The 12721-nt window shown below is 40.0% G+C and overlaps 1 protein-coding gene across 1 annotated transcript in view; it reads left to right on the top strand.

The window, feature by feature from the left end:
• Ptpn21 (protein tyrosine phosphatase non-receptor type 21) overlaps positions 1-12247 on the top strand; it is a 61753-nt gene extending 49506 nt beyond the window's left edge. The window contains exons 13-19 of the mRNA XM_010616334.3: positions 5-469; positions 4369-4506; positions 5523-5744; positions 7620-7748; positions 7940-8174; positions 8591-8751; positions 9344-12247. Coding sequence (XP_010614636.1) covers positions 5-469; positions 4369-4506; positions 5523-5744; positions 7620-7748; positions 7940-8174; positions 8591-8751; positions 9344-9472 — 1479 coding nt within the window. The 3' untranslated portion in view covers positions 9473-12247. The remainder of the gene's footprint in view (positions 1-4; positions 470-4368; positions 4507-5522; positions 5745-7619; positions 7749-7939; positions 8175-8590; positions 8752-9343) is intronic.
• Positions 12248-12721: the final 474 nt, after the last annotated feature.

The raw sequence follows: 12721 nt of genomic DNA, 5'->3' as shown, positions 1-12721 counted from the left end.
GGAGCCTGACTGTGGCGGGAGGTACAACCATAAGAAATCTCTTTCGAACGCGACCATGCTGATCCACAGCAGCGAGGAGGAGGAGGAGGAAGAGGAGTTCGAAGAGGACCCCAAAGCACCAGCCGCGCTCGCTACCCGACCCGAGCCCCGGCCGCTGGCCACCTACGCCCCAGAGCTGCCACGGAGCCACCTCTGTGCCATGGCCTCGGGCCCCGGACCTTTGCATATTCTCGAGCCCAAGGCCCACATCCCCGAGGCAGAGAAGAGGGCGAGGGACGTGAGCCCTGTCCTCATGTTTGTGGGAGCACAGCGTCCCCGAAGAGAAGGGCTGCTGACACTCTCCATGTCCGAGTCCGACCTCACCACATCGGGGCGATACCGGGCCAGGAGGAACTCTTTGAAGAAAAGGCCGGTGTCAGATCTGCTCTCCGGAAAGAAGAACATCGTGGAAGGACTCCCGCCTCTGGGGGTAAGTGTCCGGGGAGCAAGGTGCCTCCGGTGCCGGCCCAGCCTTCCTGTTACCCTGCCCCTCTGTGCTCTCCCTCCTTTTGCCTTTGCCTTTGACTTACTGTTTCTGATGTTTCTTAGCTTTTTTTTTTTTTTTTAATCTTTGTTTAACATTTTTCATCCTGCATGTTTATAAAATTTATTTTTATTTTTTCCTTTTAAATTCTTTTATTGATACATGTTAGGTATACATTTACATTGATCATTGGATTTAACCTGCATGTTGCCTTATTTTTATCTTATTTTGTGAACACATTTTAAGTTTCTGTATGGAAATTATAGGGGACTGATTAAAATGTCAATAGTTTTACTAGAGAGAGAGTAAATTGGATGCAAAAGTTCTGTGGGACGGAAGGGGAGGACTAAAGTGTTCTAGTAATGCAGCATTAGGGAAAAGCAGATTTTATGATCTTAGCCAAGATGGCTGTGCTGACCACCCATTAAAAAGATATAGCATGCAGGGCTGGGTTGGTTCAGTTTGCTCAAGTGACGTCTGTGTGTAGCATCCAAGGCTGCCTTCCTAATTGTGTGGATGACTTTTTTTTCCCCCTTGGTATTGGGGATTGAACTCAGGACCTTGAGCTTGTGAGGCAGGAGGCGGAACCACTGAGCTAAATCCCCAACCCCTGTGTGGATGACTTTTAATGCCAGTCTGTGGATGTAGCTTGAATATCTTGGCCATGACTTCCGAGGACTGGAGAATGATTCTGGGTTGAGAAAGTGGTACTTTATGAAAGCAAAGACCTCAGAGCTCCAGGTGCCTTTAGAAAAAACAGTAAATGAACTAAGAGTTCAAGGAAAGTCCCTTGTAGAAGGAGCAGCTCTTTACTATTCAGCGTAATAAATAAAAATGAAGCACTTCTTGCGGACTTGAAACAAAATATGAAACCTCTAGCTGCTATTCTCAGAGCGTTTACCATGTACTGATCACTTTGCTGTGTCCAGTAGACAAGAAGCCTATTGTTATGCCCATTTTGCAAATAAAGAAATAGACTCTGAGATATTAAGTAGCTTTTCCAAGGTCACACAACTGGTGAGTGCCTGAGCTGGCTTTCCCTCTTCTGCACTGTTGGTATGGTATACCACGTACTTTGTCCAAATGACAGTTGTCTTGAGTGTGCACAGTATTTTTGCCCTCTGTCTTTTGACAGAGGGGCCTGGCAAGTTCCGATGAATCTGAAGACTGGTCAATTTGATTCTCTTTAAAATGCAAAATTCCTCTCTCAGTGACTTTTAAGACCTACAATATGAATCAAATCAAGTAGTCATTATGCTTCTGGCTCCCTTCTTTTTGCATAAAAAGATTTTACTTCCTCTGTAGCAGCTTCGGTCAGTGGGAAGAGTATAGTCCTAAGAGTTAAAAGTCTCAGGTCTCTGTTAGATTCTGCCACTTACTAATTTTCTGCTTAGTAGGCAGGACCCTTCGCGCATTAAACTTCAGCTTCCACATCTGTAAGCCAGGGACAGTCACCCTTGATGTGCCCTCTTGTCTTATAGTATTAAGTCCCACATGAGGTTAGGCATGAAAAAATGCTTTCTTAATTAAATGACTTAGCGTAAGTAATTGTACTGAGAGTTTTTAAGAAATTGTTTTGACGCAGATTCTTTTATTATAAAAGGCAGCTTTGTGACTTTGAGAAAGCTGTTTATAGTCTCTCTGTGACTCACACGTCTCATATGTGAATGGGAGAACCCCAGAAAGTTGCTGTCAAATAAAATGAGGTCCTGTTGCATCAAAAGTGTCAGCCAATATGACGTTATTACTGTGAGTTTGCATCATGTGCCTAATTTAAGGACTTCCCTAGAGTTGCAGAGCCAACCCCCTGATAGATCTCTGACCCCATCACGGTGACACAGGGTTGCCATTATTTTGTGTAATTACTTCAACAAACAAATATACGAATGTGAATTAAGGTTAAAGAGATTTAGTGTTAAAAATGGTGAAATAAATGATAAGAAGGAACAGTTCAAAATTCTCCACCCATCTCTACTCCATGGACTTGATTGCTATCTCAAAGGCAGACTGGTTGGCGTGCTCATGCATCTGCTCAGAGCTTCTCCCTGGTGCACCCTGTGGTCTTGTGCAATGAATGACACATAAGACATCACTGTACAGGGAATGCATTTAAAACCATGTACTTATACTCTAAGAACTAAGTAAGAGGTTTTTCAAGGCTTGTTTTGACTTTTTCTTTCCAATGCTGACTTTTGAACTGACCTTACAGCCACTCGATTTATTCAGCATGTCAGTGTGTGTGATGTGAGTCATTTTCAGGCAGCTAAGTGCTAAAGTGAGCTTATACGGGCCAGCAGGAACTGTTAAAATTTCAGGAATCTTGCGAGCCAGCTGATGGCACATTGGCAATTTGCAGTCGGGCCATGATAGAAGTATTTTATTTATACCATGGAGATTGACACACGTGAGTCAGAATTTCCCACAGGAGCCAGTTGTTAGACATTACCAGCACACCACTCTGTTCTATATACATTAGAATCAGGAAATTTCAGCCAAATCAGGCCCTCTAAGTTTGTGTGTGTGTCTGTCTGTGTATCTCTCTTTCTAGATGAGACTTAGAAGAGAAGGTGACTTGTATGAAGGATGTTAGGCATAGGCTGAACTTCAACCTAGGATTCTCTACTCACTCCTAGTCCAGATTTCATTATGTGGGATTTCATAATAAAATATGAATTATAAAATTAAAAATTATTGCAGTTAACTTTTTGGGTTAGGTACCCATCACAATCTCCAGTGATAGTAGCAATCTTCCCCCCTTTTTTTAAACCCTCAACAAAATGTCTTTTCTTTTCTTGCTATGTTATTGATCCTGGGATTTCATGGCCTTTGGTAAGCATATAGAGTGAGAGTAAAGCTGATTTTTCATCTTTAAGATGGAACAAAGAAAACCATTTCTTTCAATTTGAGTTACTCTCATTATAATATTAGGGCTTCCAAGGAGAAATAGAATACCTAAGGAGCCTTAGTTAGCATTCTTAGGCTTATTTGCTAGAAAGAGGAACATCGTTATTTTTAATGGTGACTTTAGGAGATACCATGTGATATTTAAGCTTGTGTGTCTGGCTTATGTCACTTAACATTATGTTCCCAAGTTGCTTTATTTTTTCCATAGAAGTGAGAAGAGTTTTAAAATATTTTATTTATTAATATCTACTTGTGTTATAGTAAAATAAAAAATTTAAAAATAACTTTAGGAAACACCTGTTTCCAAAAGACAGAATTCTGTTGGTACTGTCTTACAAGCTGTCCTCTTGATAGAGATTTCAGTACTGTTTTATTTTCCTGGTTTAAAAATATGGCCATTCTGAGAAGAGTAATGATCCAACCCAGGCCACCCAGTTTTGCACTAAAATGTTGAACAGTGTGGAAAGGCGGTGCTCAAAAGGAACTGCCACAGAGAGCAGTTACTTTTTAAAGAAAGTTTTAAAACTTTGTATTTTAAAAATATTTTTTAAAAAGGCATATTAGAACGAAATGATTACATTTTAAGATTTTTTTTTTGTGGACTGCAGCTGATTTTTCAATGTGTCTTGTTTTGAAATTTGGGAGTTTTGTAAGGAGCGCTGCCTGCCTAGAGCCTCACCTTTTGTTGCAACAGAGCCGTGTAACCAATTGAGTTTCAAAACCTCCTATCTGGAAGACTTATCAGGGCTTTGGCCTTGAAAGGAATGTCTTTCTCCTAATGTTTATTAAACAAGTGATGTGCAAAGGAGTAGAATCTCTCTTGCGCGTCGGCAAAGGAGGACACTACACTCTCTTTTTGTTTCGTCTTCAGCCCATTGAGATTTCTTTTGAAAGAATTGCATCTGTGTGTATTTCATATTTACATGTGAATTTTTTTACAGGGAATGAAAAAGACGCGAGTGGATGCCAAAAAAGTTGGTCCTCTTAAGTTGGCCGCTCTCAATGGACTCTCCCTGTCTCGACTGCCTCTGCCGGATGAAGGAAAGGAAGTGTCCAGCAGAGCGACGAATGATGAAAGGGTGTGTATACGAGGGGTTCATTGGCTTCGTGCCTTTTCTGGCACAATTAGTAGATACTGCCAAAACGTCTTTATGAAGTTTTAGTGAATTTTCTAGCACAATTTAATAACCAGAAATGAATGTTAAGGAATTTTATAGCCGGGGCCACAAAATTGGAGCACATGTTTTGCTAATGTCTTACTAGATAATTTCAGGCTTGAATGTTTAGTTCTTGTTTTTTTAATGTTTTGTTGTTTTGTTTTGTTTTTTGTCTTCTGCCAGTCATTTGGGGCAGTCTTGGATTTTGATGGTCTTAAAGTGAAGAGAAATCTATAAAAGTATATGTGTACACATAAGGAAGAAAGCGGACAATGACTATTTCATTTTATTGAAAATTTATCGTAAGAATAGTATTTACCAGAGCTTTTAAAAACCTCTTTGTAAGATATATTTTCAGTTCAGTTTCATTATAAAATTAGATAAACATGAATTTCTTTACAACTGGTCCTAGAGGTGGTCCCCAGTTTACTATTGTTTTCAGTATTTTATATATCATTTATTACAAAAGGCATCTATTTGTAGAATTTGGAACTGGTTATCTTACTCTAACAGTGATAGTACTGCTCGCCTGGAGAATTCTGTTTCATAAAGGTCTCAAAATTGACCCTTGACTTAGAGAAAAAAAAATTCAACAATTACTTCAGCCTAATTTTTTTTTTTTTTTTTGTATGGGGGATCAAACTTGGGACCTTGTGCTCAAGAGGCAGGCACTGTGCCACTGAGTGAAATCCTCGGCTGGCCAATTTTTAACTTTAAACAGAATTTTGCATGATATGACTTGCCAACAAAGTTATAGTTTCTGTTCTTGTAACTCTTGTTATGGCTTGTTACAACTTAACTTTGGTTTCATGTATCATTTTCATTATTTCATGTAGAAAGTTTAGTAGATAATGCTGAACTTGAAGCAGAAAACAAAGATTTCAAACGTCTGTCCAAATGCCGCAGTCTTCATTTTATCCCACTTATTTTGTTTGTAGTGTAAAATGCTGGAACAGCGGTTAGAACAGGGAATGGTATTCACAGAATATGAAAGAATTCCTAAAAAACGGCTAGTTGATGGGGTATGCTCAACAGCCCGACTCCCTGAAAATGCAGAAAGAAATAGATTCCAAGACGTCCTTCCCTATGACGATGTGAGAGTGGAGTTGGTTCCTACGAAGGAAAACAATACTGGTTATATCAACGCCTCACATATTAAGGTGAGAGGAGCATACATGCAGTTTGGGGTAAGAATGGTTGGAATTGTATTTTTATTTGTATTCTAAAACACTCCAATGGTTTTGAACCATTGTGGCAACTATGTTAGAATCTGGAGAATTTGTATTTCAGTGTCATATATAGTGTTTATCAGACAGAGTCAGAGTCCCGTCTGTGTCTCCAAATGGAAAACTTGTCCCCAACACTGTCACCTGGTCTTAGGGAGCCTTTATTTGTCTGACTTTACAATTACAATTTTGTCCTCCTAAATCTGAAAACCTCTTTCTAGCTGATAAATTCTTATTTGGCTTAACATAAGGCAGAAAAGGAAAAAGACTGGAGTAGATACCAAAAAAAAAAAAAAAAAAAAATTCATACAGGAGCTGCTGAATTGCTAGTGTTTCCTCTTCACATACCTGCATGTGCTTTTGTGTAACAAAAGTTGTCTGGGATTTTCAGTGGTGTTCACAAAAGCTTTTTCTTCTGAAGGTACCATCTGTTCTCTTTGCATCCTTCTGTGATCATTTTTAAATATTACTTTGTTCTTTGAAGAACTTTTTTTCCCCCTTAGAAACAGTCTGATGCCATTTAAGTGAGGGTAATGTTACAGTCATTAAAATAGGAAAAGTGATGATTCACAACAGGTGGCCAGATGATCTGTCTTCTCCATCGTTGTGCCCTTTGTTCTTGCTGGCTAGACTGGCTTCTTTACTTGGAAAGGAGAAATCTCCTTCTAGGGAGTGAATGAGTAGGTGTCTAATTTTCTTCTTTCCCACATTTCCTTCAGTTTACAAGTCGTATTTAATAAGAGAGTAGTCTGACACCTGAGGCTTTCTGGAGAACTGGAAATCTCCATGTGCTTGCTAGTACCCCTGGATTGTTTTGGAGAATCTGTGCACATGCTATTCTGTATTCTGTTTTGTTTTTATTTGGATATCATGTACTTAAAAACCAAGCATTTGACTGGACAGATAGAACAGAATGATGCTGAGGCTCTGTAGTGCTGTTAGAGGCCACCTGAAGAATAGAGGAGAGAGGATGAGCTTCAGAATTGGAAAGGGATGATTCCTAGAGCAACCATGGGCCAGCTGTGAGACCTCAGTTTGCTTATTTCTTAGTATAGAAACATAATACCTTTACCCCTGCATGCTTTGGGCTGGCAGTGGGAGAGGAGACTGTATGGGGAACAGGTCTCGCAGAGGGTTTGACGTTTAATGGGCACTCAGAATACAGTTACTGTCTTCACTCAATATCGGTGGAGTTGACATGTAAGCCTGGTTTCTGAATTTCATATTCAGTCATTAGTCTGTTTCGGAGGATATGAAGGCTTAACTAGAAACTTGGTATATTAGGGAAAGTTATCTTGACATAGAAGTTCAGAGGTGAGACCACCTTGAGTAGGAAGTTTTTTTTCCCCCAGAAATTTGACATTTAGCTTGGGGGTTGGCGTTAATTGCCAGTCCTTTTTCCATCATCTTTTACTACTTAATGGGGAAATTGTGTTTGAAATGTGGGGTGATCTTTATAAGAGGAACCACAGCAATAAAGAAGTACTTATTCTGGGCCAGGCACCATATAAATCTTCTCAGTCTTCACAAAACCCTATGACAGTAGGCAATATTTTTATTTTATAGATAAGAACTGAGACTTAGGGGTTATCTGATTGCCCCAAGTCAATAGGTGTTATGTAAATTCACAGTACACAATTTATAAAAATGCCAACAATGGATATAATATTGGCAAAGATTTAAGCCTGTTCTTACTCTGCTGAATAATCGATTTCACTTTTTTTAGTACTGTCATGAACACATACAAAGATTCATACATACATTCTACACACACACACAAAGTAATTTTTTACCCTTTTCTAATTCCAGGTCTCTGTCGGTGGAATTGAATGGGATTATATTGCCACACAGGGACCGTTACAAAATACCTGTCGGGATTTCTGGCAGATGGTGTGGGAACAGGGAATTGCGATCATAGCCATGGTGACAGCAGAAGAGGTAAGTACTCATTTCTGTTCATTGATTTTCCCAGCCTCCAAAGAACCGTTAATGTTAATCACATAGAATCCTGACCTTTAACGACAAAGGCAGGGTGGGCTGGTGGTTCTGAGTTTCAGACACACTTCCTGTGTGAAGGGCACCCGTGGCTGGATCTCGTGCTGCTGTTGAACCGTACTTGTCTTTGACAGGAGGGTGGAAGGGAGAAGAGCTTTAGGTATTGGCCACGACTTGGTTCCAGGCACAACACCGTCACCTATGGGAGGTTTAAGATCACAACCCGGTTCCGCACGGACTCTGGCTGCTATGCCACCACAGGCTTGAAGATGAAGCATCTTCTCACGGGGCAGGAGAGGACAGTTTGGCATCTGCAGTACACAGACTGGCCTGAGCATGGCTGTCCTGAAGACCTCAAGGGATTTTTATGTAAGTGTCTTTGTTTCCAGGACAGCCTCCTCAGGCCAGAGAAGAAGACTTTGTTTCTGAAATACTTCTTTTGTTTTGTCTCATATACGCCTTACTCTTGTTTTAAAATAAAGAATATACGTGCTTTGGAAAAGCTTGCCGGAAGACATTTTAAAGATATAGTGTGGTAGCAAGTGGAGCATCACCTCCACCCTGAGTGTGTCCCTCTCTCCAGGCAGTTTTGGGGATGAGAAAGTGGAGGCCAGGCACAGGCACTGATTTTCCCACAGCCACAGGCAGTGGCTAGGATGAGTTGCCTGGCACCCGGTGCTCTTATCTGTAGTTTTCTCAAATCTGTGGAGAGAATGTGAAAATTGAATTGTCAACTCAATGTGCTGTAATCCCTGAGCATTCTTCTATTTCATGATTTTTCACAGCATACCTTGAAGAGATCCAGTCTGTTCGACGCCATACTAATAGTACAAGTGAACCCAAAAGCCTCAACCCTCCACTGTTGGTCCACTGCAGCGCTGGGGTAGGAAGAACTGGCGTCGTCATTCTGTCAGAGATCATGATTGCCTGTCTGGAACATAATGAGGTGATGGCTTCTGTATTAAGCCTGACTTTTTTTGGAGGGGAAAAATAATAGGCTGGGAGGGAGAGGGGCACAGTCACCTACAAGGTCTTTTGGACACATTTCCTGGGACTGTGGTGGCCACAGAATTTTATTGTGAAAGATGGTGTCTTCCTGGAGATTTTTAGTACCTATTAGCATGATAAGGACTGAGACATCATCCAGTAAATGAGGCTGTTTTTCACATTTGAACTCAGAACTCTCTTTTTCCTGGAATACCTTTTACTATTTTAAGGATGATTAGTGTGGGCTGGTGTCTCTGGGAGATACTGAGCTAGACTCTGATAGCACTTAGCACACCATGTTCCTGTTGAACCTTGGTAATCTGGTGAGAGAAAGAGATTTACATCAAACTGAAATCTGAAGAAACAGTTTGCATGGATGCTCTATTTGTGTTTAATATGCCAGCGGTCATGGCTTATAGAAGATGCTAAAGGCTGGCCAGAGACTGCCCATCTCCTGACCAGATTTTGTTAGGGCCCCTGCTGTCCCCCAGACTGTTTCTCCTCTGGGGAGAGGAGAGGATTTCCCCTCATCACTGTTTTTCTCACCCTAGATGCTGGACATCCCGAGAGTGCTGGACATGCTCAGGCAACAGAGAATGATGCTGGTACAGACGCTCTGCCAGTACACGTTTGTGTACAAAGTGCTCATTCAGTTCCTGAAAAGCTCCAGGCTCATCTGAGCTGTCACACCTTCTTACGGGGACCCAATCATACAAAGCATTAACAGCTTAAAAAAAAAAAAAAGTGCTTGCTTAACTCATACTTTCTCCTTGAAAGATCATACTTGATCACACTAGAAATCCATCAGGACAGGGATGGTGCAGTATGAGTAGCGGTGCACTAGAGGAAATATGCAAAGCACAAGGCTGAAGAGGGGATCTGGGACCTGGGACAGGTGCTGAAGGAGGAGGACTCGGTTTCCAGGCCATTGTCCTGCTTGGGTCTGTCTCATTTGCAGCGCTTGCACACATTTTGGAGATTGTGTTTTCTAGACAATTCTGTATTACTGAAGCTATGCTGGACACTTCTGGCGATCATTAAGACTTACAGATTTCTATCTTAAGCTAGTTTTTGATGATGGAATTTTATGTTATGACTGAAATAGGGGTTTTCTTAGTGACAAACTGAACTTTCTATGGGGGTGATCCACAGACTGAGTGGTTTGTGTGTATAACATGTTTAAAACCATGTTATTATCTTTTGTTATTTTTTTTAAACCGTGGGTACTTACTGGTTTAGTTTTTAAGCTCAAACTATAAAGAGAATCTGAAAGTGTTATTTTGAAACATAGAAAGCATTTTTATATTCAGAAAATTTTTTATCCTAAAAAGTCTATATATTTGTACCTTCTGTATTTTCCAAACAGGGCTCAACTTACGAAGATACTGAAATGAGTCAATGTAAATAAAAGTTGGGAATGAAGGCACATGGTTTAAATGCAAGAATATCAGATTCACTATTTTTTCAGTATTATTCATAGGCCTAAATGAGTTTGATTTTATTAAAAATGAAGTGAAAAACAATTACATAGGATGGTGATAAGCACTTTTTCTGTTAAAGACAAAATCTGAGTTTTAGTATATGTTTTTGTTTTATTTGAGACAAGAACCATGGAAATTGTTTCAGGCGTGTTTTGTAGAGGAGGATGAAGAGTATGTGGGATGATGAGGACGAGAGTAGGTGGCATGCGATGGTAAAGCAGGGGCCTTTGTCGTTACAGAAATGCAGTATTATCGTTGCTCAGACTGAGAGGCAAGAATGGAGAGGGGCTGAGAGTACGGGGCTCATCCCAGGGCGTTCACGGCCTGCCACTGTTGATTATGGTTTCCCTGGGATTCTTCCTCTGAATCCTGCATTATTTTTCCCCCCACAAATGGAGGTTTATATTATCATTCAAAGAAGCCTCCAAGATGCTTCATTTTATTTTGATTGAAACAAGGGAATAGTAAATAGCTTCAACTCTTCTCCCAAATCCACAGCCCAAATTTGTGGGGCCACCGGAAATTGCTGTGGTATTAGGCGGTGACTGAAGTTTACCTCCTTCATCCTCTGGCTTCTGCCCTGGGATCAGTTTTAAGTAGTTCTACTCCTCTCCCCCATCCCACTGAGGCACAGCTGATGAGACAGTAGACTGAGGTGAACGGGAGAGTGTGGTTGTCTTTGGCCAGGCTCAGGTGGCCTCATTCACACCTCTGTTGAGTCGGCAAGCGGGGACTGGCACAGGTAGCTCAGGAGCCATCTCCCTCTACTCAGTTCTGAGGCTGATTCCCCACAACGGAGAGCTTCTACAGTGTCGATTCTAGGGTTATTTCCCCAAATTACAATATTCTAAATATTTTTCTCATTCCCATTTCCTTCCTAAAGCAGTGAAACTCACTGTTGTAACAGCTAAATACATGTATGTCCTCAGCCATGAGATGGGATTTCCTGCGTGTAGGTTGGGCCAGCCTAGCTCCCCCCAGAAACCAGCCACTTTGGGGGAAAATTCAGGTAATTCTAATGAAAGGCAGTACTAAAAGTGGACATACGTCTCACTTGAGAACAAGATACCAATTTTAAAACTTTTGGTGAAAGAGTAATAGACTCAGGTGAAAATATTCTGAAAAAGTCCCCAGAAGAAATGGAGTAAGAGGTTTGTAAAATACGAATATTTTTCATCTCCACATCATTTAAAGGACAGGATTTTTTCTGAAGCTTTTTGTTTTCCAACAGTACATTTTTGGAAAATGCCTATCAGGATTGCTTCTCGGCCTTTTGGCTAAGATCAAGTGTAAAAATGCCTATCAGGGTTACATTTTGAAGTGACCATTTACAAGCAGACATCTAATTAAAGAGTAATATATGGTGTATTTGTGTTCCTGTTGTGATAATTTGATAAGTAAATTGTTAAGAGGGCAAAATTATACTGTTTAAATCTGTGGCTCTTAAAATGTCACATTTGACATCACTTCTAAGTATCATGTAATTTTAGACTTCTAACTGCAGTTAGTGAATAAGAAAGAATTTCTAAGTAAAAATAAATCTACACTATTGGACTTTGAAATAATGTGATTTGCAAGAGCAAATTATGTAAAACGTTGATTGAGGTCCCATAGGTTTACTGTCTGAATTGAGGACGTTTCTACATGCCAGCCTTATACAATGCTTTCTTAGCATCTTTAGTTCCTTAATATTAATTTCATATCAGAATTACCAAAGTGTACACTTCCATAATGATTAGGTTACAAACCAGTGTTTCTGCTGGTCAACTCTGGTGTCTCTTGTATCAGTTTTTCTGATTAGTGGGATCCTTTCTTGAAATTTTTTAGTTGACAGTTTTGGGCATAGAAAATGATCATTTGAAAACACGATCTGGGGTGTTAATTATAGTCATTATTAATTTTCTTCTGGAACATCTACTGTGACATATTCAGGAAGCTGTAGAATTTAGTGTTTAAAAAAATCTCTTGGCAGGATTAAAACAGAAGCAGGACCTGTGCTTCCTTAGAAACTTCTGGAAACAGAAATATCTAGCCTGAAATACAGAGGAGGGAGGCAACATGGCGTGGCCAGTGTCATCTCAAATATGCTGATAAGTTGATGTTCACAATAGTAAGAAGAGGCAAATATATACGTAAAGTGTACAGCTCTATAGTAATGTATTAGAGGTCAGCTACAGTTTATCAAGAACAAGTGTATTTAAGATTTATATGAACAAATAGAAACAGGAATTACTATTTATTTTTTTCAAAACTGGATTGAGGTAATTTATTGTTTTTTTGGTTAGACTTTTTAAAGGACTTGGATATAAATTTAGGAGGATATGCTTTCCACCAAGAAAATTACATAGCTAAAATGATTCCTCCCCAGGTTGAAGTTTATTTAAAAAGCAAAAAAAAAGAATGTTATATTCTATGAGACTTTTTTTTCCTCATTGAGTTTATTGGTAC

Source organism: Fukomys damarensis, unplaced genomic scaffold (assembly GCF_012274545.1).
Source record: "Fukomys damarensis isolate Sample0158 unplaced genomic scaffold, DMR_v1.0_HiC HiC_scaffold_21, whole genome shotgun sequence".
Taxonomy (NCBI): Eukaryota; Metazoa; Chordata; class Mammalia; order Rodentia; family Bathyergidae; genus Fukomys; species Fukomys damarensis.
Note: the sequence above shows the minus strand (reverse complement) of the source record. Positions and strands in the feature narration are given on the sequence as shown.